A 13,216-nucleotide genomic window follows, 5' to 3' on the forward strand; every position below is an offset into this window, starting at 1 on the left:
GGCAGACGGTGTCGAAGGCGGCGGAGAGTTCCAAGAGGATGAGGGCTGCTGTCTCGCCGTTGTCGAGTAGGATTCCGATGTCGTCTGTAGCGGCTATGAAGGCGGTCTCGGTGCTGTGGTTGCTGCGGTAGCCAGACTGGGAGGGGTCCAGGATGCCGTTGTCTTCTAGGTAGCGGGTGAGCTGGGTGTTGACGGTCTTTTCGATTACTTTTGCTGGGAACGGAAGCAGGGAGATGGGACGGAAGTTCTTGAGGTCGCTCAGGTCCGCCTTGGGCTTTTTAGTAGGACGTTGATCTCAGCGTGCTCCCAGCGCTCAGGAAAGGTGGCGGTTTCGAAGGAGAGGTTGATGATGTTGCGCAGGTGGGGTGCGATGAGGCTGTTAGCTTTGTTGGCGATGTGGTGGGGGAGAGGGTCCGATGAAGAGCCTGAGTGGATGGTGCTCATGGTCTGGATTATGTCTTCGTTGGTCCATGTGGTCAGAAGGTCGTGGTCGGTGGGGTTGGGTGAGTTTGTCGTAGTGGGATCCGTTGGGTTCATCCGGAGTTGAAGCTGTTGTGGATGTTGGTGATTTTGCGGTGGAAGAAGCAGATGAGGGCATCGCACAGGGCTTGCGAAGGCGGGATGACGTTGGTGCAGGAGCTGGGACTGGAGAGTTCCTTTACGATGTTGAAGAGCTCTTTGATGTTGTGTGCATTGTTGTCGAGGCGGTCTGTGAACGAGGCTCTTTTGGTGGTCCTGATGAGGTGGTGGTGGTTGCGGATGGCGTCTTTGTGGGCTGCGCGGTTGGCGGGAGTTCTATCGAAGAAGAAGCCTAGAGGGCCCAAGGAAAAGAGGGAAAAGAAGGCAAACCCACTCTAGATGCAGAGCAACCTGCCAGCCAGAACAGCGCCAGCAGTCAAAAGACGCCAGAAGGAAGGCCGAGTTGGCGGTGGCTGGCAAGGGAGAACACAGGATCATCCCAGACCTCAGGACAGGAGCAGGGAGAGGAGGAGATGCCCGGGCACACCATTCCGAGTCGCCGCGCACACGACCTCTGGAAGCAAGAGCAACATACCGAAACGCCATGGAGAACAGGCACCCAAAGGCGACTAGAACCCCCCAGCAGAGCGCAAGTCATATGACCTAGGGAACAATAAGCCCCAACCATGGGAATCCTCTTTGGAGGAACTTCCGCAGCAGAGGAGCAAACAAAAGAGCCACAGGGAAAAAACACCCCCCGCAAAAGGCTTGACAAGCAGCCCAAGCAAGAGGAAGGCCTAATCTCAGGGCCAATCTGCACAACAATCCCAACACATATACATGATCAACAAAAGGACCATCCAGCAGCCAACAATGCCAAGGTCCCCAAAGAAGGACGCAATGGTCAGAAAACGCCCTCCACAGCCAGAACAAGCAGCCGAAGAAGGCCCAGATTCACTGAGGGGACGGAGGAGGAGGATGATAAGGCGGAGGAGAAGGAGGAGGACAGAGCCCTGCCAAGAGCCTCTGGATAGCAGAGTCTGCCTTGGCATGGAACAACAGGCTGCCATCAAACGGAAGATCAATGAGTCGCTCCTGAATATTCTCAGGGAATACTCCATCCCAAAGCCGAGCATGGCAATGAAGAGCATGGCGATGAAGAGCATGGCGATGACCGAGGAAGCCATGGCCAGGTCTAAAACCTCTGAGATGTCCAGGGCGGAGCGGAGAATAAACGCCGCCAGCTCCCGGCCAGCCAACGCATGATGTAGTAAGTCCTCTTGACAACCCTCCCGGGACGCTGCAGATCCCAGAGACTCAGCTGAGTCCCACAAACAGGAGGAGGCCCGAGCCAGCACACACAAGATGTTTACAGCCCGCAGGGCAGCGCTGGTCGAGGCGAACATATTGCGCCCCCAAGAATCCAGCCAGCGGGCCTTTTGGGACGGCAGAGTCAGCAGTGGCGACAGGGAGGGAAAAGCAGTCCACAAAAGATACTGGAGGCAGAGGGGTGAAGGGAAAGGAACGCCGGGTCACGCAGCGCCGGGAGATGCCGGTGCAGAAGATGTGGAGGTACTCGGTCCCCTGAGGCAGGACGCCTCTAAGCCCCTGTCAAGGAAGAAAGGAGGGAACCTTCAAAGGGGTTCGGAATCTCCCTCCCACCAAAGTGGAGTACCTCCAATAGATGGTCCGCCTGAAAATGAGCCACCGGGTCACCCATCCGCAGGATGCCCACAGCCGTGGACACCGCATGAGTGAAGGCGGCACCCGCCTCCGTAGGGCCCCGCGGCAGGGAAAGCAGCTCCTCCGTGGACGACTGCTGCAGACTAAGGTGGCCGTCCCAGAGGCCAAGCGGGGCGAGCAAGGGCCAGACCTGGAAGTCAGTAGGAGCTGACAAATGAGGGACCGGTCGCTCTTCCCGCGAACACCTCTGCCTCAGAAAGGGCAGATATCAGCCCTTTGGCGCCGGTGAAAAAAATCCGCACTGCGACCAGTCTCCAGGGAGGATGACACCAAAATACATCTCCGGAGAAGAAGGAGCGTCCGAAGATGAATCCGCGGCACGACCCCTGCCCAGAGCCGTAGAGTCCACCATCTGAGGTTGAGTGCCGGCACCATCCGGCGCCGCCGGACAAGGTTCCTCTCAGTCACCCCGCACCGGGACTGCGCTGACCCAACCTCCACCGAGGTAGCCATCCACCTGGGGGAACGAGATGGCCCTGGGGAGCAACACGAAGCCCTCCGCCATCCGTGGCCCAGAATGAGGCATAGATCGCTTTGCAACCCATGAGGCGGTGCCAGGGACGATTCCACCTCCGATTCGCCCCCCGTCCAGGCAGCCGCCTGCGGGGGAGGACGAGTGGGGCCCGGAGAGGGGTCCTCACCCGGCCTCGACCCAGAGCGAGGCAAGGAGGGTTCACCGACCCCTGTGGATCCGCACGGTTCACCTGCTGCCGGCGCCGTAGCGGCATCACCTCGGCCTTAGATGGGACCACCTTGTCAAGGGACCGAGAGGGGTGATGCGACCCGAGCCCCGGCCACCTCCTGCGACACCACAGGGACTCCCGCAGGAGTTTTCTGCGAGGCAGAGACGCCGTGGACTGAAGGAGGTGCCCCAGCAGAGCTGCACCCCAACAGAACCACACTCTCCAAGCCTGGATCCGAACCAATCAGCGCCGGAGCCGCCAGCGGTGCCGGGGAGGGCACTGCGCAAGGCGAGGGGTCCGCCAACGCCCCAGGAGGGGGAAGATGCCAGCGAGGCTTGCAAAGCTGCCGCGTATGTCTCCATTTGGACTCTCGACACCCCAACACTGGGAAACGGTGGATAGGACGACAAGCGGGCCAAATCACCCGCAGAGAGTCCGCGCCCCCGGTAGGCCGGTACCCAGCCCCCGGGAACAAACTGCGACACATACCCACCGGGGAGCGACGCTCACGTGACATCGGAGAAGGGCGAGGACGACGACCACGGCCGAAGCCGTCCGTCGAAGTAGACCGAGAGGAGGACGTCGACCTAGAGAGACGTGCAAAGTGAAGTTTCATGCGGCGGTCCTGCTGCGACCTCGGCTTCAACTCAACAGGCATCGCAGTCGGTGGTGCTGTGATCCTCCCCCAAACACCACATACAAATGAGGTTCGGGTCCATCGCCGACATAAGACACCCACAAAACGTACAAGTTTTGAAGCCCGAAGGCATTCGCACACTGTTTCACCCAAAAAAAAAGAAGAAAAAAGGGGCCCGAGACAGGCCCATAGCAAGGACCGGATCCACGTTGTACGTGGATAAAGAAAAAAAACTGACGTTGGCGCGCCGGGGTGGGTCTTACGTGACCTCGCTGACATCACGTACGCGGACGACGCCTGGGCAGAGTCGTGTGTTGTCGCCCCAGTCAGGCAGAGATGCTGTGGCAAAAAAGTTTCCGGATCCAGTCTCACGCCTGGGGACAATTCTACGTGAAGGAATCTGCGGCTAGAAGTCTCTATCAGTTCCACGGGTACAACATTAGCTGAAACAGTCTGAAATTCAGTCTAAATGGAAAGCCGGACCCCATTGGCCAATAGCAACAGCACACGTTTTGCTTCTAGAGTACGTTTGTCTGAGGATTTGGTTCTAATCTAGTTCTAATTTTGGCTCAATTCAGGAACTGGTCTGGGTATAAAAAGTGTCAATGGGAGATCTTGTTCGGATCAAAATCAGGTTTGAGTGACATTTGAGACATTTGTCTGGCATTCCTTGTCAACTACATGCAGTCTGACTAAATCCAAATCATAGGAATCGTTTGTGACCAAGTACATTATGAGGAGTATGCTCCTCATTTAGGATCCACCTGTAATCATGTAAAGTATTAATACAAGATGGCTTAGTGAGATAATGCTTGTTCTTGACATTCAGAGTGATTTGAGTGTAACAAATTAAAATCCTTACACTTTAGACTCAAACTTCTATCACTTGGGTCAGGAATAGCTCTTTCAGCATATGTAGGAAAACATCCTTTCACTGAATGACCTAACTTGCATGTAAAAACTGGCATCCTGACTTTTTTACTAGTCCAGCTAACATGTTCATCTAGTTTACGTTCTGTGACCAAGGTCTGTCCATGGTAATGCCAAGGTCTAGAATGGGGTTTTGACCTAGAAGGGGGGGCACAGAACATGCCCTTTTTTTGACAACTTCTGTCAGTAAGAGACTACTGTCCTTGTTTTGGTCAGTTGACGATGCCAATAGCTCAAACTTGTGTAAATGTGAGACCTGTTGAATTGTAAATGCTTGTATGAAAAAAGGGCTAATGAACCAAAAGTGTATGGGGCTATCCTTAGCAATTTATGTGGTGGACTGTTCCAAGCTCGGAGTCGTCACGAAGAACCTTAGAGCACATTTATATGTGAGCTATTTGTTAAAACAGACCGATTAACATTTACAGGCATCCGTGGGCCTTGGCAGAAATGCTACCTTCAACACAATTGAGGTGTGTCACAAGGATGTATGTTGCACCACTCATCTTTTTACCCAGCATATTAGATGGTCTGGACAAAGCATGCAAGGGTGGGCCTGCATGTTCTGTGAAGGTAGGTGCTAAACCTGTCCCACTCATTCTTAATGCGTATTTATCTCATTCACTACCACGACCTAGAAAAGTTAATGTCCAAGTAGTATGATGACTATAAAAAGGCATTTTGCCTTAAGACAAATATAAGAGAATTAGAGATAACAGCCTGACAAATGTTAAAAGGAAAGATACGAGAGTCAAGAACAGCCAGCTGGAATGGTTCGAGTCCTTGTCTGTCTAATTTTTGTTTTTGATGCAAAGTGTAGGTGATTTTCGCCATTAAACAGAAAACATTAGACCTGCATAGAGACGTCTCCAGTCAGCCCCACTGAGCTTCCATAAGGCAAGTATCAAATATTTATTTTCTTCTCTACTTTTCTGTACCATGAAGCGAATTTTCAAACATTTGTTAAATGAAATTAGACCAGGTTTTTTTAGTCTTTTATTGCTAACTACATTAGCTAAACATTTTGCTGTTAACAGGTTTTTGGACTGCTTGCATAGGTGCATCAATGATGCATTTTGTTCTTGTATTTTTTTCTTTCTCTTATTTTTTGCCTAGTTTGTGTCTTAGCTGCTTAGAAGTTATAATTGCTTTAATATACATTTAAAAAAAATATTTAGTCGACATAATTAATTTACAGCAAGTAAATCAATGGGAACACGGGTTTCCATGTAACAAACAGAACGCTAATGTATGATGAGAATTTGCCTTTCCTGGTTTTTTTCTTAGATGCCTTTTCCAACAGTCCAATTTTTATATAAAAAAACCATTTAACCAACTTGGTCTTTTAACAAGTTTACGTCTTTGCCATTCTAGTTTCATGACACTGGCTTCTACAATTGGTTTCTGATCGTTGTAACATAGTTCACCTCAGTTCAAGTGGAAATTTGAAAGTGGGCGTTTCACTTGGACCTAAAATAACATGACTCCGTACATTTATGTGTAGGCAGGAAAGAGACTGATCAAACCCAGGGGCACTTTAAATTTTTCTATCAAACAGCAGATCCCAGGTAGCCACGCAGAGAACTTTTGGGCAAAGTAATACGTCACTTCCTTTTTCATTATGGCTCAACAATGCATGTACAAGTCGTTACCAACTGCTCTCAATCCTGCTGCATGTACAATTTCCTTGCACACACAGTCATGAAGTTGCAAAATACAAAACATAGTGAACATTTAATTGAATGTGGTTACAAGCTTCTCGGAGCACTGAATAATGAATTTAAAATCTATGTGTCAGAGGTATCTTTATTTTATGTGTGCCCATGATTGCAACAAGTGCAAAAAAGTATCAAACACCGAAAACTTCTTTCAACAAACCTAATTCTGAGGCACAAACTGACATTTCTAGCACAAACTGACATTTCTAGCAAATACGCTGCAATTAAAATTTATACTTTTGGAAACCTGTTGGTTTCTCTCAGTTCATATCAAGATTATGTCCTGTGCTACTTACTATAAACCAAGGTTGTGCTTAAAGTAAGTAGCAGCCGAAAATCACCAAATACATTACAGCTATAGTTCTGTTCTCATGATTCCCTGATGATGTTTAGGAGCTCTCTAAAAACTTGGCTTTTTCTTCAATAACCAGCCCTTCAGTCTGTTCGGTTATGAATATTGTTTCAATGATGTTTAGCGCCAAGAACCTTTTGGTGATTGTTTGCGCTTTAGAATTGTTAATAAATTATTCAGTACAAAAAGATGCACATTTCCTAAAACAGCAGTTTACTGCATTGAACTTACAATCCACCAGATGAAAGTAGCTTTACATTTTAAATTAACACATTCTTTTTCCCCAGATAGCACTTCAATTGTAGAGGAGAAAACTGAATTAAACGAACAGGAACAAGAATAAAGTAAAACAATTACCCAGTCTGTGGTAAATGGTGCTCCATTTGCCATTAAAACGCGAACCTCGTCATCTTGACCAGAACGAGCAGCCTCCAGAAGCTTCTTTCCCAAATCAACCAATGACATCTGTCCAAAACACAAAATCGTTTATTCAAGTTTACTTGTCTCTGTGATCTAGTCAATAGATTTTAGATGGCTCATTCAAAAAAAAAAAACACCATCAAACAAATAAAGAAAGGAGTGAAATAGCGGAGTGTTATGTCTTTGCTGTATCACCATGTACAGACATGGAGGACACCTTTTCAGACTGGTGCTTTACAAAATACAAATACATAAAATCAACAACGAGGTAAAGGAGGTTGGGTTGCAACATGCCCACTCTTCTAAAAACTTTAGGAGCTTCATATTCCTTATAGGCTGAGTGGGGAACTAGCTGAGTGGCAAGGTCTCTCAAGACACAGCATTAGTGTGTGGAACAAGGAGGCAATACATGCTGTTCTTCATGTTCCAACAACCACGTGACTGTAAACAGTGGAAGAGCAGTGGGACTCCTCCTAGACGGAGCCTTTAAATGCTTTGGGATCACCAGCCAAGGACTAATTTAAAACCAGGATATAGATTGAAGGACCGAAATATTGCGTGGAGATGATATAATTAGATGGAATAGGTAGCTGTTTTGCACTGAAAGAGCATCTTAGTATGGAAATAAAATGACAGCAGTTCATTGAGGATAAAAGGCACATCTACCCAATTTATCATGCTTTGATTACGAACCTACTTGGAAGCGTCTTATTTTTTCAACCTGCTAATTACTTTCCTCATCACTTTCCACACATGAGCCCTGAAGAAGCGGGTGGTAAGTTGCAAAACACGTGTTGGCCTTGACTCTATCAGAGTATCAAGAATTGTTCATGGGCGCCATGCCCCTGACCGTGTCCTCTTACAAGAGACACACCTAGTAGGTAACTGTTGCAGAGCACTCCAGCGTTGGGGATATAAATTGCTGATACATGCCGGGTTTACGTCAGGCTCCCGTGTAGAAAATTAGAAATATTGATGTACATAAGCAACATTCATTTCCCTTTTCCCACTCCTCTCCCTGCGCGTACCATGAGTACCGTAAAGCATTAACTACATCCCACTGCCAGCCAAGGCCTGTACCCATGTGTACATGACAGCCATTTTAGGCGCCTTGGCCTTTTGCCCGCCTAAGATTAGAATCACCGGCTTCCCTTCTGCGTGTATTCGAAGCCTCTCTCTCTCTCTCTCTCTCTCTCTCATGCATAAACCATGAAACCATCTCCCTTTGCGCGACCCTGCCCTGAAAGGCAGCCCTTCTGCTTGACCCACGCAAACCCCCCATTCCCTCTTGAAGGGGCATCCTTCGCCTTAGCGGACATAGCCCTCCCCAGCTGCACCTGACTGCCCCCGCTCTCTCATGTACGGGTCATAAGATCTCTCTCTCTCTATGCGATTCTGCCCTTGTGTCCACCCTGGCTCCCCCCTCCCTTCTCCTCACATGGGCAAGTCATAAACCTTCTTCTGCAGGACCCTGTCCTTGAGAGTCACGGCCGCGCCTGACCAACACCTCCTTTCCTTCCATGAATGCCCCTCTGTTGACAAGCCTTCCCTCCGCGCTCGATTGTCCACGCGGCATGAATACCACTCCTTTTGTGACCCCCTTCCCCAGAGTCCGGCTGACCACACGTGTCCGAGGCCATCGCCTAAGCCAGGAGATACCATTTACTGCCCTTATTGTATGAAGTCACTCCTCTTCAAAGGACCCACTGTTGATCCTGGCCATCCCATTCCCTGGGCTATGATCAGGCGCACACATCCAAACAGTTGACAGAACACTCAGCTGCGTGATTGCCCTCCCCCCCCCCCTTATCAGCAGGTCAAGGGTCCCTATTGTGAACGCATATGGGGTAGGATTGACACGAGGATTATGGGGATGTCTTTTCTTTGTCTCACAACATTGTGATTGTAATACCAAGTGTTTTGTAAAGTATAAAAGACGGAGTCTCAGCTCACTTGTTAGAGCACCTCCTGAAAGACACCGTGTTTCGTGTCCGAAATGACAGGCTCTCCTCATGAGAAATAAACTCTGTTCTTGATTCCTGCTTCCAGCGCCCGTCTCTTTATTTGGTAATTATTCAGAATGGAAACTAAGAGGCGTCTTGCGCCAGCAGCCTGGCCAGCGATAGCAAAATGGGCTCCTGTTTTACAATTGGCGTCCCAACGCGGGGTCCATCAGTGACATAAGGTCCGGTAAGAGAGATCCAGACGAAGAAGTGAACATCTAAATGATCGGAGTATACCTGCCTTGAGAGGGCCCTCGCCCGGCTGCCGATCGAAAGAACTTCACCAATTCTGAACGGACCTCTCTCGAGTGACCTATTGTCCTGACTGGAATCCCACAGGAATGCTGCATGGAGAAAGAGAACAATCGGGCGCTGGAGGAGGAAGACGAAGAACTGTCCGTATGGTCCGGTCCGGGTAAGATTACGTAGGGCGTTTTGCGCCTGATTGGTAGGATGGTTTTATCCATCTGATTGATTGATTGATTGTATTGGAATCGGTATTTGTATACTGATATTGTTGGTATTGGTTCATTTAGCTTTGGATGCTACTTGAAATATTGGTTCTCTTCTTGAGAACGAGACATTCTCTGTGTGCAAACAGCGGCGAATAGGAACGTTCGTCCCTCTTTGCAGATAGAGAAGGGTAGGTAATGCAGACTTTTGTCCCCGTTGTAATCCGTCATGCCTACTTTTCTCCCCACTGATTGTTTGAAATCGATTAATAATCGATTGTTGCTCTTTGAGATCTTCCCTATCTACAAACTGAGACGAGTAGAAATATTCTGTCTTCCTTTTTGGATAGCGAAGGGCAGGTAATGCAGACATTTGTCCCCGTTGTAATCCGTCATGCCTGTTTTTCTCCCCACTGATTGATTGGTTGCCTGGACATTGTTGTTCCAGGAATTGTTTCGTTTGAGGTATTTTCTGCCTGCAAACAACGTGGAGTAGAAATATTCTATCTAGTCTTTGCAAGTAGTAAAGGGTAGGTTATGCCCCTTTGTGAATTCGTCAGTCCTACCCACTCCCAACTGATTGGTTATTTGGGGGGTAGCTCGCATGGTCCGCCCAGGAGACTACCCTTATGGAGGACATATGCTCCCCACTCATGGGCCATTTGGTGGAAGTAGACCATCTGGTCCGTCCAGGAGGCTACCCTAGTAAGTGGAAGTACATCGCTTGGTCTGTCCAGGATGATACCCTAATGAAGGAATATATGTTCCCCTTTTGATCGATAATCTCGTTCCACCCCGGACCATTTATTGGAGGGAACTCGTCTGGTCCGTCCAGAAGTACCCCCTAGTGAAAAGGACACATAAAAATATGAAGTGATCACCGTTCCCTACTAACAGAAAGTTTTAGCTCGAAACACGCTAAGGAAGAGAAGGAAAAATAAAAAGAAATCAGGCTAAGTCAGTAACCCCCTGATGAGCTCTTGACTTCACTAAAAATAAGAAACATTAGAAAAAGTTCGTAATAAGAAATATAAAATGGCGGAGATTTGACAGCAAGACAGCCACGAGGTAGCTAGGTTACGCTGCCTACTCCTGCTCCAAACATGTCTGCCTCATTGCCCACCACGCCCAAATAACGGTCACATGAAATAGATACAAATCAATAGGTACCTACCCCCATTCCGGAAGCTCCCGAAGTGCAGCGGGTCCGCGGTTACGCCCATCCGGAAGGCGAGGCCTCGAGGCATGCGGGGCTCGCCTGGCCGCGGTCAGAAGGAGAGGCTGTTGGGCAGACGGCCCAAAGAATCATAAGGACCTCTCCATCTCTCCTCTTCTGCTGCCCTGCAGGCCACGGGGGGGGGGCTGTCTTGCCTCAGCCTCCGACCACCCCCCCCCCTCTCACTCTCGCCTGATCCGGTCCGCAAAGAAGGCCGAAGCCGAGGCAAGGACGGCGGCGCTTACAGGTAGTCCCGCCACATGTCAATGCATGGACAATTGTAGGTAGTCCCGCCACATGTCAGCGCCTGGACAATTGCAAGTAGTCCCGCCACATGTCAGAAGGGGGGGGGGGAAATGTCTTGCCTCAGCCACCGACCCCCCCCCCCCCATCTTCAATAGCCGGCACGGCCAATACCGAAGCGGTGGAGCCGAGGAACGGCGCGGGGTCGCTGGAAGGGGGAGGTGACGCGAACGAGCCTCCCCCACCTCCCTCCAGGTGGAGGCTTCCAGCGACACCCCAACGCTCTTTGCTTAAAGAGGGTCCACATCGAAAAGCGGTCTTTTGCCCAGGACGGGCACGCGCCCCATGCCTTCTCTCCTCAACCTTGAAGATTCTATGAGAACCGGGGGGCACCCCGATCCCTCCGCATGGGCGCCCCCGCCCCCCTCACTGGGAACCGCGACATCGGTGCACTCCTGCCGGCGCCAGCCTCGGTTTGGAAATGGCTAAAATGAGCCACGGCACAGACTTGTTCAGTTCCGGAGGAACACCAGAATGACCCGGTAGGAAAAATTGTTGCCGCCCTCCCCACTCTTTGACTGTTGTTAGACTATTACCACATTGTGCAAAACTTTTTGAACTACCAACGGAAGATTCTGGTCCAACCACGAGTCATTGGAGACATTCTGACTATGCTGGAACCTGCCTGACCTCGCCCAAAATGGCGCCGACACAAAATGAGACTTTTTGAATAAACTTTGTTGCACCCTGATTGCGCAGCTTTTTGTCCCGAGATATGTATGCAGTTTTTGGATAATGAAAGTAGATATGAAGGATATTGAGTATGTGCTCGGACAATGAACTGACTTAGGGTGGGTACTGATTATGATTTGGAAAATGAATTGGTGTAATTTAGATAATGAATGAGCATTGGATAATGAATTTATGAATGAATTAAAACTGAATTACTGACATGCATCATGCTTGCTCTGTAGGGAAGTTTGATACGATTTTATTGCACTGCTGCACTTTATGCAATGAACTGCCACCAACTTCGTTCTTCTTACGTACAGTTCCAATCTGCTCCGTGGCCGGTCCACTGGGTTGTAGGCCTGTATTTATACATCAACACTTTTTATTAAAAGTATTTTGAAAAAGAAAGCATGGTTGTAGCAGTTGCATTAATGAGTTTTGGATGTTTTACTACGATGAGCGAAGAATAAGTATGATGAAAGCTGAAGGTTAAAAAGGACCAGATATTTAACAACTGCATTATGTGTCACAGGCAGCTGGAAAAATGCTTTAGACGCACTTAAATCGACACCACAGAAATGCCACCTGACCGCTACCCTTGCACCCAACAAGAGGGGTTGCGACCAAGTAACTCATGTAGGTACGCAGATCATTAATGGTTATATACCTGACATTACTGGTACCTCTGGGCTTAAACGCCGAGATGGTAAAGAAATGCAGTACGCGGAGATAGGTCGAGTATGTGGTAGGTAAAAACATTTTCGGATTTATGCGCGCTGATGTGTTTTGAATGCCGCACCCCCCCCCCACCCCTTCTTTCTCCTCCCTTCTGCAGGTCACGTCAAAACGCCGGCTGAAGTGTGGGAGAGCGATGATCGAACCACCGACGAAAAGGGAAGGAGGGAATATGTGCATAGTCCTTATGACGATAAGTTTTTAAAAGACGTAGACTTAAACATGACTGTTCCTCCTTAGAACGTAACGACTGGGAGGATGGACTGACATAAGAAACTTGACGGGTACTGTAATGGCGGAAATTGACTCGACATTAGCACGCTAGATAACGCGATTATGACGTTTAATTAGATAGGGAAAGGACTAGGGAAAGTCCTGAGGTAAGGGTACCCAGGCACCACCCGTCTGGGAAGTTAGAAATGTTGCTGATGTTCAAAATGCACTGCCCCCCTTTCTCACACTCCTATAGATATAACCAAGCTGTCCGACTGTTCTCCCGATCAATGCTTGCCGCTGCCCCAGCCTGAAGAACTTCCCACCGAAGGAAGAAACTGAAAATGGTTTAAGATCCAACCATGGGTAAATAGCGCGACCAGGTTAATTTCTCATCGACTAACCGAGGTGTAAGTATTGGCAACTGAGAACGCTCGCAGAGATAACAAGCGAGAAGGAAAAGGAGGGAAGGGTAGAAAGAGCTAAGCACGTAGATAAATAGGATAGTAAAGATACGTAGGATATAATATGGATTTTGTTGGCCAACTATTGTTTTCTGTTTTGTCATGAATGTCTTATATATATGTAATACGTGTACTGTCTTCCTTCGTCTGAGTGTGTGTGTGTGTGCTATAGGGGTTTATGTTCTCCCTCTGTTTCGTCTCTCCGTTACCTGACCC

At 48.9% G+C, this 13,216-nt stretch overlaps 1 protein-coding gene across 2 annotated transcripts in view; it reads right to left on the reverse strand.

Annotated features, from left to right (window-relative positions):
* Positions 1-13,216, reverse strand: part of GABPB1 (GA binding protein transcription factor subunit beta 1) — a 486,223-nt gene that overhangs the window by 392,647 nt on the left and 80,360 nt on the right. For both annotated transcript variants that reach the window (XM_086958248.1, XM_086958247.1), the window contains exon 3: positions 6,880-6,987. In XM_086958248.1, coding sequence (XP_086814374.1) covers positions 6,880-6,987 — 108 coding nt within the window. The remainder of the gene's footprint in view (positions 1-6,879; positions 6,988-13,216) is intronic.

This window comes from Lissotriton vulgaris, chromosome 2_1 (genome assembly GCF_964263255.1).
Source record: "Lissotriton vulgaris chromosome 2_1, aLisVul1.2, whole genome shotgun sequence".
Lineage (NCBI taxonomy): Eukaryota > Metazoa > Chordata > Amphibia > Caudata > Salamandridae > Lissotriton > Lissotriton vulgaris.